The 13,429-nt window shown below is 48.3% G+C and overlaps 3 protein-coding genes across 3 annotated transcripts; 2 read left to right on the plus strand and 1 right to left on the minus strand.

Annotated features, from left to right (window-relative positions):
• Positions 1–162: 162 nt before the first annotated feature.
• LOC6731429 (WASH complex subunit 3) lies at positions 163–997 on the plus strand. The gene is made up of 3 exons (XM_002078545.4): positions 163–321; positions 378–823; positions 878–997. The coding sequence occupies exons 1-3, from the start codon at positions 277–279 to the stop codon at positions 915–917; spliced, it is 531 nt and encodes a 176-aa protein (XP_002078581.1). The 5' UTR covers positions 163–276; the 3' UTR covers positions 918–997.
• LOC27209178 (60S ribosomal protein L44) lies at positions 995–2,070 on the minus strand. The gene is made up of 3 exons (XM_016184661.3): positions 1,940–2,070; positions 1,557–1,730; positions 995–1,241 (listed from the first exon to the last, which is right to left on the minus strand). The coding sequence occupies exons 1-3, from the start codon at positions 1,940–1,942 to the stop codon at positions 1,104–1,106; spliced, it is 315 nt and encodes a 104-aa protein (XP_016024053.1). The 5' UTR covers positions 1,943–2,070; the 3' UTR covers positions 995–1,103.
• Positions 2,071–2,499: 429 nt separating this feature from the next.
• LOC6731431 (multiple epidermal growth factor-like domains protein 8) lies at positions 2,500–13,420 on the plus strand. Its single transcript, XM_016179738.3, has 6 exons — positions 2,500–3,167; positions 3,454–3,870; positions 3,943–5,865; positions 5,933–8,326; positions 8,390–10,808; positions 10,957–13,420. The coding sequence occupies exons 1-6, from the start codon at positions 2,802–2,804 to the stop codon at positions 12,123–12,125; spliced, it is 8,688 nt and encodes a 2,895-aa protein (XP_016024054.1). The 5' UTR covers positions 2,500–2,801; the 3' UTR covers positions 12,126–13,420.
• The last annotated feature ends 9 nt before the right edge of the window (positions 13,421–13,429 follow it).

Raw genomic sequence — 13,429 nt, forward strand, 5'->3', positions numbered from 1 at the left:
TTGTTGAATGGGTTTCCATAACTATGTATGCATGTAATTTTTAAATATTGTTTTTTTTTTCGATTTGAAAATACTACCTAATTTATGTTGGAAGTTTCAAAACATTTAGAAACTTAAGTACTTTATCCTTTTCAAATTAGGCGCCAAGTTAACAGTGTTAAGTTAAGTGCGAAATACCGAATTTTTAGTTCAGCGAACAATATTTTAGTATCGTCAGTAGCCTGGCAACCCAGAAAAGTACTAAAATAAAAGACGGCTGGTAAAAACAACAAAATAATGGATGCAACTGCAGCAATCACCAGCAATGTGGACAAGACCCAGGTATGGGAGTTATACCCAAGGATGAACTGCACCTCCAGCTGAATCTGTTCCTCCAGATACCGCCGCTCAACCAGAAACGCATCCTGGCCTTTGTCAACCATTTCCTGGTCAGCACCTGCACCTTTCTAAATGAATTTGCCCTGGGCTGCGAGACGAAGTTCGTGGAGATGGAGCGGCAGCTGCAGAAGACGGAGGCCTCCCTCATCATCCTGGAGGCCAAGCTGGCGTCCATACCCACCGAGCACCATGTAGCGGCGGGGGCCTCCGAAGCGCCAGCGTTATCAAATCAGCAACCCAACGAAGAAGCATCCATGCTGGACACCACGGTACCACCGCCCACCGAGACTCCAGCGGAGCCGGAATTCCCGCCCGAACAGCTTGGTGTGCGCGCCTGCGAAGATCTACGGTACAGAAAGTTCTTCAAAATGGTGCAAGTGGGTGTGCCCGCACCGGCGGTCAAGCAGAAAATGCAATCCGAAGGTCTGGAGCCGCGAATTTTAGAGTAAGTTCCTGGAAGAGGATTCGTCAAATTGAAAGCTCACGATTTTCATTGCAGCACACCCGATCTGATCCTGGCGGATGGCCAGCGAGAGTGAGCTGCCTGGCGCAGAGCGTGACCATCTTGTGATATAGCACATGTTGCTACATTTTGCAATTAAACATTTTTTAAAGCTTACGTCTACAAGTTTATTTTGTTTTATTTGCCGCCGTGCAGCGGCGCGAAAACAACATAAAACCACTTCGTTAGCGAAAAAAGGATTATGATGGTGTAAAGAAGGTGCCTAGAACTGGATCATCTGTCCCTTGCGCTTCTTGTCACCGCCCAGCTCGAAGTGCTTGCAACGCTTCAGGGGAGTCTGCTTGCGGTATTTGCACTCGGTGCACTCCATACGCAGCACAATCTTCTTGGTGGTCTTGGCCTAAAACGGAATAAGAGAACTCCAGTTAGCAAGCGGCACACAAATGAGGGTCATGAATTCATTGGAATGTCTGAAGTTGCCGGTGGGGCGTTGTGGGCGTGGATGCCACACAACGCTGCCTGCACGGCCGCACCAGTGCAACAACAGTTTTGATCTGGCACAGTTTTTTCCCACCAAAAAGCATAATGCTCAACGAGCGCAGCGATTTAGTTCTACGAAGCGCCATTCCAGGGATTCCAATCTTGCCGCCATAATTGTCGATGGCAATCCGGCGGCAAGCGATCCCGGTAGCAGTGGACGGATGAGGGCACTTACCTTCTTCCTGAAGATGGGCTTGGTCTGACCTCCGAAACCCTGCTGCTTCCTGTCGTAACGACGCCTGCCCTGAGCTCCCTTGCGCTCCTTGGACTTCTTGTACTGCGTCACCTTGTGCAGCTTGTGGACCTTGCACTTCTTGCAGAAGGTGCGGCGTTGTTTCGGTACGTTCACCTGGAAAACACACAAATCCCATTAGTACAAAATTCCTTGGGCAGCGACACCGAATTTTTAAGGCGAACAGCAACGCACTTGTTGGCCGTCGCGATCCGCGATACACCGCTCCTTAAGTCAGTCATTTCGGTATTCCCGCTCTGGTGGCGGAATCACTTAATTTCGGGCATAACAATTGCGGATGTTCTACGATTTTGGGAAACGCTTACCATCTTGATTTCGTGAAGGCGAAAAAAGAAGGAAATCACATAGCGATGGCAGCGTGCTGTCAAGCCATGAGCTATCGATAGGTTATCGTTTCACTGTTGTGACTAGATATGCATATCGATGCTTGGATTGTTCTTAAGCACTGTTTAAACTGTTTTTTACCTTTTGAAGTAAATTCGACAGTTTTTACATTTGTTTTGAATGTGCATATATTAAAACTTTGCACAGAAGAATACTATTATTATTAGTGAGTAAAGTTTGTAAACGCCTTATCAACTAGTTATATTATCTTTGTTTGTTTTATGAATTGTTAGTATCACGAAAACCTTATCTGCGAACCTACGTAACATATAAAAGAATACATTTTCGTCCCACATTAATTTTTGTCAAGTAATTTTTAATGTTCAAGGAATCTAATATGCTAATTAATGACAGAAAATAATATATTTCATATATAATATTTCGATATATTTCTTAATGGTCACTTTATGCAGAGCGCTGCCAGATCAGATTTAAAGAAAATACCAAAAAGTGAAAGTGGCATTGCCATCCAACACGAAACATATGTTTTGTTTTGCTCGCGACTTGCAGCGATAGGCGGCGACAAACAACGTCGTTATCGAAGACCGATAGGGCCCGATACAAAAAAAATAAATCGAAATATTTTCAACAATTTTCCGTGGAAAATAATTGGAAATATAGCGAATATCCAGCAGCCCAAACCGAATGCGCTGGTGGCCCGGGCCCAGCGGCAAGTCGTGAGCAATGGCAGCAGCCAGCGGGCGCTGGCTAGAGCAAATCTAAACGGCCAAAACGGCAACCAGTGAGATAGCCAAAAATTTGCATAAAAAGTGAGCGATTAAAATGCAGAAAATGTACGCGTTGCTGGCAACCTTGACATTCTGGACGCTGGTGCTGCAAACAGAGCAGGCCCACCCGTCCACATCGCCGTCGGCGCCGTGCGATCGCAGCCGGAAGGTGTTCACGGAGCCCTACGGCGAAATCTCCGATGGACCCTCCGGCTTTAACTACACGCAGGACTCGCATTGCGAGTGGCTCATCAAGGCGCGCAATGATAGCCAGTACATCACGCTAACCTTCCATAGCATGGGCACCGAGTGCTCCTACGACTACATCTACGTCTACGATGGCGACTCCTTTAACTCGACCCTCCTGGGGAGCTTCAGTGGACGCACCCAGCCCCAGCGACTGGTGGCACGCAGCGGGAGTGTAAGTTGTGTTCTGCCTGTTAACTATATAGGACCTATTTGTGGAATAAAGGTTTTCAAAAACTTGCACAATTAGAAACCCGGAATATGTGCACCTTACATGACCTTCAATGAGACAAGCTCCAAAATAATCTGTTGAATATTGTCTTTACGCATGAGGGTCAAGCTTACATCAGCTAAGCTTGATCTTGTACTAATATATTTATAATATGGTGGCAGTCATTAAGGGACACTGTTCACCATTCATAGACTTTATGCCCTTCTCATAGCTTATCTTCTCTCTGCAGATGCTCATCCTGATGTACAGCGACACGAATTACGTGCTGGACGGCTTTCGCGCCTCCTACTACATATCAAACTGTCTAAACAACTGCCATAATCATGGGAAGTGTGTGGGCCATCAGTGCGTTTGTCACGGCGAGTGGGTGGGCCCCGATTGCGAGGATGAGGCCTGTCCCCAGCGATGTGGTGAGAGCCAGGGACGAGGTCGTTGCCAGAAAAGCATATGCCATTGCTCGCGCGGTTTCAGCGGCCGGCTCTGTGATCTGAGTGATCATCCAGCGGGCAGCAGCTGGCGCTGGCTGGCCACCGACGCCGAGGGCATGACGGCACGTGCCGCCCACAGCGCCGTCTACATGGAGGACGAAGACGCACTTTACGTCTTCGGCGGATACGATCTGAATAACGTGATAAGCACGCTTCAGGTAAGTTTTATACACTATTCTATTGTATTCACGATACAAGAGAACGTACTAATTTGGTTGGTTTTCTTTCAGATTTATCGCTTCAGCACCAGCCAGTGGGAGGATGAATGGGGAATTGCGCTCCAGAGTCGCCGTCACTTCTACCATCCTCAAAAAATTGACCATACCTTGCTTAAGGCCGTTCTCCAGCACAAAAACGAGGACGAGGCCAAGCTATGGGGTCTGAATAGCGACGTAAGCTTTTTCCGCAACATTCTGTACACCTTGGCGGAATCCAATCTGCACCAGCGCCGCACGCGCTCTTCCCTGCCTCTTACGATTGTGAATGCAAATTCGACGGATGAAGAGTTGAACGAGTATCTGGAAGATATATTGGAGGAGGTTACGGATCACAAGCCGCACGGACGATATGGTCATGCGGCGGATCGAGTGCCCGGCGGCTTTGTCATATATGGCGGAAAGCATGCCAATGGTAGTTTCTACAGTGATCTCTGGCAGTACAATAACACGGAAAGTGGTGGCAAATGGAAGCAAATGGCCATCAGGTCAGCAGTGAAGCCGCCTGCTTTGGCCAGGCATACGCTTAATGCCGCTGGATCTTATCTCTATATATTCGGTGGTAGTCTGGAGACGGGTGAGTTCTCATCCAGCGTATATCGTATTCCACTTCCACTCTCTGAGGACTCGCAATGGGAGCTGGTGCAACCGAGAGGCGGCAAGACCTTGGACGTTCGCCTGGCAGCTCATTCGACGGTCTATTACAAAGCCACCAATTCGTTAATTGTGTTTGGTGGAATCATGACGAGCTTGGCCCGCTTCTCTAAGCTCTCGGATCGCATTTACGCTTTTCAACTGGATCAAATGCACTGGACGGAGATTTTATACCCCCGAACGGCGCTCAGGGACACCAATATACCAAGGGAGAGAGCATTCCACACGGCCACCATTTCGGGCAACTACATGGTTGTCTTCGGTGGCTATACTCACCGGCACAACAAAGATGAGATTTGCTACGACAACCAAATGTACTGGTACCATCTTAGCTGTCACATTTGGATTAATCAAGTGGTCTCCGCTGATGATAGTCTTTACCCCAAGCCGCAGGGTGTATTTGCACATGCGGCTGCTCTGCGCCGGAATCACACACTCCTGATTGTGGGCGGTTACCATGGAAATGTGAATGCGGATCTCTTTGCCTACGAACTTCCCCAGGTGCTGAGGGTGGAGAATACATTGTACAATCCGGAGATCTCCTGCAGATTGCATTCCTCGCATACCGCCTGCCTTTCAAATCCGGAATGTGGCTGGTGCTCGGCAGATAGCAGCTGCTACGGTCGCACCATCGGTGCTAACTGCACAACTAATTTGCAAACCACCAGATGTCCAGGGATATGCCCCTCACTCGGCGATTGCCACTCGTGTTTGGTACATGGTTCGCAATGGGGAAAGTCATCCGGAAATAAGGCAGCATTTTCGGTGGCCAGCAAACTGGGATTAAACGAGTGCACATGGTGTGTACAGAATGCAAAATGCCATCATCGCGATGACAACTACGGAATATGTGGAGATAGTTCAGGCTGGTGGGGTGACAAGGGCACAGAGATTCGGCGACCATCGTTGTGCACCAGTACTGATCGACGCCCGGGACTTACATACATCAAGTACCACTTTCCGATCAACTACACCATGCCGGATTACGTGGGTATTGTGAATGCTACTATGGTGGATTTTGCCTCGCCGCCGTTTACCACATATTTCGAGCACAAACTCGAGGGAGAAATGCTTGCCCGTTTGGTGGGATTCGTACGTCCGCAACATCAATGGAACAACTCAGCCATCCAGGTGTGCACCAGTTACTCCTCGGCTGTGTTGCGCGCTGGGCTGGGCCTTAATCTCGATGAGCTCGTCAACGTCACTACGCAGAGCTCAAACCAGAGCTACTGCAGCAATGTCCAGCTGCCCACCACTGAGCAGCCTTTCACTATTGATTTTCAGGTGAGTGCTTTACAGAATTTTCTCTACTTCTAACTTAAAAATATTAAACTTTTCACATTTACTACAGACTCGACGAAGAATTGGAGGAAACGGTATTTACAACGCCTATCAAAAGACCAAGATGGAACTGCAGCATCTGCATAACGGCCAGCTTAACGCCTTCACATTCGAGTATTTGGAACCATACTACTCTGGCAAGTGTACCCAGTACTCCAACTGCCTGCACTGCCTCACTGACGCCTCCTGTGCCTGGTGTCCTCTCACCAACATCTGCCATTTGCGATCCGTCAACGAGACTGAAGTGTGCAAGATGGAGACTCTGGATACCTTTCACTGGTCCTACCTGATCAGCCAGCCCAGTCAGTGTTCGAACTGCACTAACTACGTTAGCTGCGAGGCCTGCGCCCGGAGTGGTGAGTGCGAATGGTGGACCGAGGACGCCCGTTGCGGTAGGATCGGCAAGACCAATAGCAGTGTGCGTGCGGTTGAGCAATGCCCACGATCCTGCAGGGAACGGCAAGGCTGTCAGGAATGCCTTGGCGAGCGTGGACGATGCGTTTGGTGTGAGGCCAGCGCGCAGTGCTTCAGTTTTTCCGTTTACACAAGCGAATATCAGTTCGGAATGTGCCGAGAATGGGTGGATCAGGTAGTCAGTCGTCAGACGCAAGAAATTGCCGATCACAAACCCCAGCAGACACCGCATTTTCTGCAGCAGCAGTGCAAATCCTGCGAACAGCATCGAAACTGTTCATCCTGTCTACGAACACTGAGCTGTGGCTGGTGCTTCGATCGCGACAATCCCATCGAGGGCATCTGCATGCAGGGTGATTTCAGCTACAGTGCTGGGAATTGCTCTCTGGCTTTAAATAGTTCCTCGCATCACGATGCGGAGTGGGCGTACGCCCAGTGTCCAGATGTTGACGAGTGTGGACTGGGTCTGCACGATTGCCATAAGGAGGCGAAGTGTACCAATACCCAGGGCAGCTACAATTGCCATTGCCGAAGAGGTTACATAGGCGATGGCAAGTTCAGTTGTGTGAGGACCTGCTATGAGTTATGCCAAAACGGAAATTGCTCAGGACCGCCGGATTACACCTGCCGCTGTGCTTTGGGTTGGACTGGAGCGGATTGTGGACTAAGTTGTGGCTGCAATAATCACTCGACTTGCAATGAACGATTGGGGAAATGTGATCAGTGTCAGGATTGGTCGGAAGGTGAAAAGTGCGAGCGATGTCGACAGGGGAGCTATGGAAACGCTACCGCTCCACACGGATGTCTTCCCTGCGAGTGCAACGGTCATGGGAACCAAGATCTGGGTGTCTGTAATGTCAGCAACGGTGAGTGCTATTGCAAGGACAATACCCAGGGACTCAATTGTGAACTGTGTGCTCCCGGCTACTACGGAGATCCTCGAGGCGGCGGTAAATGCTATTACCAATGTGAATCCCGCGGAATACTAACTAATATTGGCAAGAGTGCTATTGGCTCATATCAATCTTATCGGTCACCATGGGGCGCCAGCCTGGAGGTAAAAGAGTGCTTGTGGATATTGCAACCAAAGACACTGCACGCAGAGAAATCGCTTCTACAGCTGGAGTTCCAGTGGCAGAGTCTGGCCATGGATTGTGATGAGAATGCTGTGTACATATATGACAGTCTGCCGGACCTGACAGGTGCCACTCAGCAGAACCAACTCCTAGCCGTGGTCTGTGCTCCCTACAGCTCGGCCAGGATTATCGAGGCACGCTCCAGTCATGTTACGGTCCACTATAAGCAGGGAAGTGAGAGACGACACTTTGGATTTAATGCATTGTACTCCGTAATGAATTGCGTGGCCGGAAGTTGTATCTCTCCGCACATCTGCGATGCCCAACAACGTTGTGTTTGTCCGGCCGGATATGTGGGTGCCAGCTGTGAGATTGAAATTTGTCCAAGCAACTGCAACGCCAAGAGGATGCAGGGGTTCTGCGATACAGAGTACGGCAGGTGCATCTGCAGTAATGCCAATTATGCAGGTGCCGATTGCGGTACCCTAGTTCAGCGGAACCACCTGGTAATGACGGAGCTCTTTAATACACAACTGCTAAGTGAAAGTCTGGAGCACCTGAGGAAGACGATTCCGCGATTTGGACACTCGGTGAATGCAGATCGCAGGGGATCCCTTTGGATGTTCGGTGGATACTCACCAAATCATGGACCTCTCAACGATTTCCGACAATTCGACACAAAGAATAGCACGTGGCTGCAGGTCACAGTGGAATCGTCCACTCCAGAGGATCGAATGCCTCTCGGTCGCTATTTCCATGCGTCCGAAATTTACGTTAAAAAACAGATTATCTACATTTACGGAGGAATTGGTGCTAACTCGCAGCTTCTAAATGATTTTTGGATGTTCTCGATACAGAATCAAAGATGGAGTCAGATAAAGGTGGAGGTAGAACCAACTGAAGCGGACTACCAGGTGAGTGCATTGGAAAAAGTCTAGAAAAGGTAAAGGCTGATGAATAATGTCAATTCCTTTTAGATCGATGTACCGCCACCTCTAGCCGGTCATACGCTTACCCATCTACGCTATCAAGAGCACGAGTCGTTGATTCTACTGGGCGGACTATCTCTAAACAAATCCCGACCACTCGAGTTGTGGGAGTTTAACCTGGACACCGGGCGATGGCAACAGCTCGCGGCTGTGGGTGCTAGAATGCCTGTTCTTTATGGCCACACTTCCGTGTACCACCCGGAGACAAACAGTGTTTATTTGTTTGGAGGATATTCCACGGAGCCACAGAGCAATCTATATGCGTTGGACTTGCAGAAACTGAGCTGGACGGAACTTCCCAGTTTCAGGGAACTGAATTCACCTGCCTCGCTGCTGCCAAGAGCTCGCTATTTCCACTCGGCCGTCACCACCGAACACTACATGATACTTTATGGTGGACGGACGCTGCCCTTCAATGGAACAGATGTTCTCATTGCCTATGTTTACGCATGCAATCAATGGGTGCGACTGACAGAGGATGTAGAGCTCATAGGTCGTGTGCCAGCCTCGAGTTATGCTGAGGACATGGCAATTGATCCGGATACGGGTGCGATTTACGTCATCGGTGGATGGGATGGCAGCTCCACGCACAGTCACGTCACCAAGATAACCTTGCCCGATGATATTTGCCAGCTGTGGAGCAACGGAAAATACCAATGCCGGCACTACATGGGCTGCAGCTACTGTACTATTCAGAACACTTATAGCTACAGTAGCCATTGCTTTAGTCATGGACGAACACCGTGTGCCAATCACAATGGCACCCTGGTGGTCAACAATGGAGCTGCCTGCGATGATGACTGGATGGCGAGTAGGAACTGCTCGAGCTTTGCAACTTGTGGAGCCTGTTTGGCGGCCTGGCCAACACATCAAGAAGTGGCTCCTGTATGCCACTGGTGTGACGACTGTGGCATTCGAGGCAGATGCGTGCCAGCTGGAGTTGACTGCGGAAGGAGGAGTGCCTGGTGCAACAAGGAACTGAGTGTTGGAGTTTTGGGTCTGTGTCCCCTGCCACAATGTTATCAATTGAGCTGTGAGAGCTGTATGCTCCAGCCACAATGCAACTGGGCCAGGAACGAACTGGGCACTGTTGAATGCATAGCCAAGGAATTGGTGGAAAAGAATCAATACAGGGTGGTTGAAAGCTGTCCCCCGCCATGCCACACCTACGAGAACTGCAGCTTGTGTTTGAGTCAAACGCCAACTCAAGATCACCAGGAGTGCAAATGGTCCACTATGCTGAACTTGTGCTTGACTCCCAGTTCGCAGCCACTACTTTGTGCTGGTGGCGTTTGTGGATTGGTATTGGAAGCTAGCGAGCTGCAACGCTGTCCAGAACCATGTCATGTATACACACAGTGCTCCAGCTGCCTGGAGCACGCCCATTGTGGTTGGTGCGCCCGCGAGGGATTTAATGGCGATGGCATTTGCACGGAGGGAGCATTGGAGCACAAGCAAGAACATCCATCGGGATCCACTTGCGATCTTATATATGCCAGCTGGCGAAACGATTCACAGCTAACCCATGCTGATGTTGTGTCCTGGCACTATGTGCAGTGTCCGGCGGAGAATGAGTGCATCAATGGCCATCACAACTGTGACACTGTGTCGGAACAGTGCATCGACCTGGACACAGCAGTGGGATACAAGTGCGTCTGTGCCCAGGGATACCGCGAGGAGCAGGGTGCCTGCTTGCCGGTGTGCAGCCAAGGATGTGTCCGTGGAAATTGCGTGAGTCCGGATCAATGCCAGTGCGACTTTGGCTACGTGGGCGCCAATTGTAGCATTCAGTGTTTGTGCAACGGTCATTCCAACTGCGAGTCCAGCAGTCGGCTGGATATTTGCCTCAAGTGCCACAACAACACGATGGGAGAGCAGTGCGAAAAGTGTCAGCCGCTGTTTGTGGGCAATCCTCGCGAAGGTCATGCCTGCCAACCTTGCTTGGATTATTGTCACGGCCATAGTGATGTGTGTGTTGCCTACGATGCGGATCCGGCAGTGTTTAATATGACACGCTCTGAGCTGGAAAGGATATTACAAGAGGGTCCAGCATACAATGCCACCTGCCTGAGGTGTGGCAATCATACCGCTGGTGATCGCTGCGATAGCTGTTTAACTGGATACTTCCGTGGCAGTGAGGATTTGCACAAGGAGTGCCGGCCCTGCCAGTGTCATGGACATGGAAACATATGCGATCCCGTCACCGGGGAGAAGTGCAACTGCGCGAACAACACGGAAAGCGATGCTACCTGCACTGCGGGTGGGGGCAAGAATTCGGCGCAGCTCTGCTGGATGGTTCAGTGCTCCAAGTGTCGAGATTCCTACGCTGGCAATCCCACAGATGGCCATCAGTGCTACAAGCAGATAACTGTTGAGTCGCGAATGTGCTTCGACGCCAAACCAATTGGTAAGTAGAGTTTCCGACTATATAAAGTATATATATTCTTGATCAGGATCAATAGCAGAGTCGATCTGTGCTGACCACTGTCATCATTTTATCAGTCTTGTAAATTTTATAGCATTCTCTCTTGTTTTCTATGTACATTCTACCACAGAGGAATGCAAATCGAAGCCAGCTGCCCTTAAGCCCGGACAAACCGTGTTCTTTGTGATCCAGCCTCGTTTTATGAACGTTGATATACGCATCATTATCGATGTGACCCAAGGCGAGTTGGATGTTTTTATGTCACCACAGGACGACTCATTCATAGTTGAGACGAATGAGACAACCGGCTACCACGAGATATTCCTCGACAACCGATACAATTGGGGACCGAAGATAAAACGGGAGCATCCATTGAATGTGGCTTTGCCGAGGCACGATAATGTAACTATACAGAAATTGTTTTCACCCGAGCGTCGCATTGGTGGCGGGGGCCTAGGAGGAGGCGGAGGAGAGAGGATCGGAGCCAATACCTATTACGTGCCCCAGTTGCAGGACTGCAAGAGCCATGGTGGTCACAACTTTATAGTGAAGGATCAGCACGCCAAGGATTTGAGTACACATGTAACGCTTAATCATTGTAACACATTGTTGCGCCTCTTTGGGCTAAAGAATCGCTTGGTGCTGACCCTGCCCCAGCACGCCCACAATCTGAGCGCAACACGCTTTTTTATTGCTCTACGAGCGAGCTCTGGACCAGAACCCAGTTACGGCTCCGTCGTCTTCCGCCAGGATCAGCTGCACATTGATCTGTTTGTGTTCTTCTCAGTGTTCTTCTCCTGCTTTTTCCTCTTCCTCGCCGTCTGCGTGATCGTGTGGAAGGTGAAGCAGGCAGCGGATCTGAGACGAGCTAGAAGACAGCATGTGGTCGAGATGTTGCACCTGGCCAAGCGTCCATTCGCCCAGATCTTCTTGGCCTCGAGCGGCCTTGATATGGACAGTCCGCAGCCGACCTCCTCCTCCTCCTCGGCCCGTGCCATGCGACAGCGCGCCCGCCAGGCGCTTCTTCTCCAGGAGCAATCTGCTGGTGACTCGCAATCGGTGATGCACCACTCCACACGCCGCCAAAGCTCGCGCATTATGATGGTAGCCATAGAGCCCACATTTGACAATTTGGCGGCTGTGGGCACGGTGTTTATTAGCTTGCCAGGCCGGTCGCGAGCTCCATTGAGCATTGCTTTGGGGTCCACTCTCATTTCCTATTCGCGGCAATATCCCCTGAATACCCGACACTTTATGCGCGCCCAAAGGGGCCAGAATGTTGCGAATCACCCGGCCTAAACTGGAATCTCCATCAGCACGAACAAACTATATGTTAGTCAATGTCTAAGAGCGGAACCGAGTTCAATATCTATGCAAGAACGTATTTAAGAAGAGCATAAAGACATACGTTTAGATATCGGTGTATATGAATAGTGTAGGTAATTTTTGTACATAATGTTTAGATAACGCAAATAACTAAAATACTATGTGTACATAATATGCAACAAAGGTGTGTTATAAACGGCAGCTTGTGCACGCACAAATCGTCTATATAATGTTTATACTTATCAAGAAGATTAACATACAGGAAATGGATAAAATATTAGATAATAAGCATAATATAATGGAATTGGGTCTCGAATCTGCAACAGGATACAGCAATGCATTCACGTAGTTTAAAAACAGAACAAATTTTCGGACTGATTTATATGAATTTTGATTTGGCTAAATATGTAAACGAAAAGATAATTTAACATAACTCGAATCATAACCATCAAAGCAATGACCTAGTGAAATGTGAAGAAGCAGCTGATTAAATTTGATTCAGTAAAAAAGTACTTATAGGAATGTCAATTTTATCGCGCAACCGAATGTCGTACAATAACATTTAGAAGCCATATGAAGAACAAAGAAATCAAGATATACGTATTAATATAGTATACTGAAAGTGTCATAGCAATTAGACGTTGGTGATTCCAAACACATATAAGTGCATGTCTGTCGCTCAAATAGGTTTCTTTTTAGATATGTACGATATTATTTGCATCTTACCTAGTATATATTTGTATTGTATAAAGTATTAATTATGATATTCCTTCCCAGTTGTGGTGGCTAGCATTTGCTCAATTAGTTCTTTAGCTCTCTACTGCGCACTCTTACGCACCGGTGTACCTACTATTTTAAGAACGAGAAACTATTTTTATGATCACTCCAGTTTTTTACACACTTGTTATGTTTACACAAAGGCTCACTGACACAAAAATGGCTGGTTAAATTGGGATGATATCCAATTTGGAAATATTTCAAATATTTCCCAGCTGCACATCACAAACGAACAAAATCCTACAGAATCTTTCCTAATCTCTGTAACCAAATGGTTGTAAGAAATTCTCACTATATCGATTTAGTTTACAATTCCCTCCCTATAATGTGGTACTATTTTTGTATATTTGAGTTTACAAAATTAGAGAAATTTTTAGAACTGATGTATATTAGAAATTAATCAATTCGTCCCGTTTTGCAATATATTTATACCCTATTTTATAATTTGTATTTGTTTTTTTGCAATAAAGAAGATATGATATATAAACGAATGACTTTGT

This window comes from Drosophila simulans, chromosome 2L, assembly GCF_016746395.2.
Source record: "Drosophila simulans strain w501 chromosome 2L, Prin_Dsim_3.1, whole genome shotgun sequence".
NCBI classification, from domain to species: domain Eukaryota; kingdom Metazoa; phylum Arthropoda; class Insecta; order Diptera; family Drosophilidae; genus Drosophila; species Drosophila simulans.

Excerpts from the sequence above, each read along its gene's own strand:
- LOC6731429 (XM_002078545.4), top strand. The coding sequence starts at position 277 with ATGGATGCAACTGCAGCAATCACCAGCAATGTGGACAAGACCCAG. Across the intron at positions 322-377 it reads GCAATGTGGACAAGACCCAG|ATACCGCCGCTCAACCAGAA; the intron begins GTATGGGAGTTA and ends CTGTTCCTCCAG. Across the intron at positions 824-877 it reads CTGGAGCCGCGAATTTTAGA|CACACCCGATCTGATCCTGG; the intron begins GTAAGTTCCTGG and ends TTTTCATTGCAG.
- LOC27209178 (XM_016184661.3), bottom strand. Across the intron at positions 1,242-1,556 it reads AGCCCATCTTCAGGAAGAAG|GCCAAGACCACCAAGAAGAT; the intron begins GTAAGTGCCCTC and ends ATTCCGTTTTAG.
- LOC6731431 (XM_016179738.3), top strand. The coding sequence starts at position 2,802 with ATGCAGAAAATGTACGCGTTGCTGGCAACCTTGACATTCTGGACGCTG. Across the intron at positions 3,168-3,453 it reads TGGTGGCACGCAGCGGGAGT|ATGCTCATCCTGATGTACAG; the intron begins GTAAGTTGTGTT and ends TTCTCTCTGCAG. Across the intron at positions 3,871-3,942 it reads ACGTGATAAGCACGCTTCAG|ATTTATCGCTTCAGCACCAG; the intron begins GTAAGTTTTATA and ends GTTTTCTTTCAG.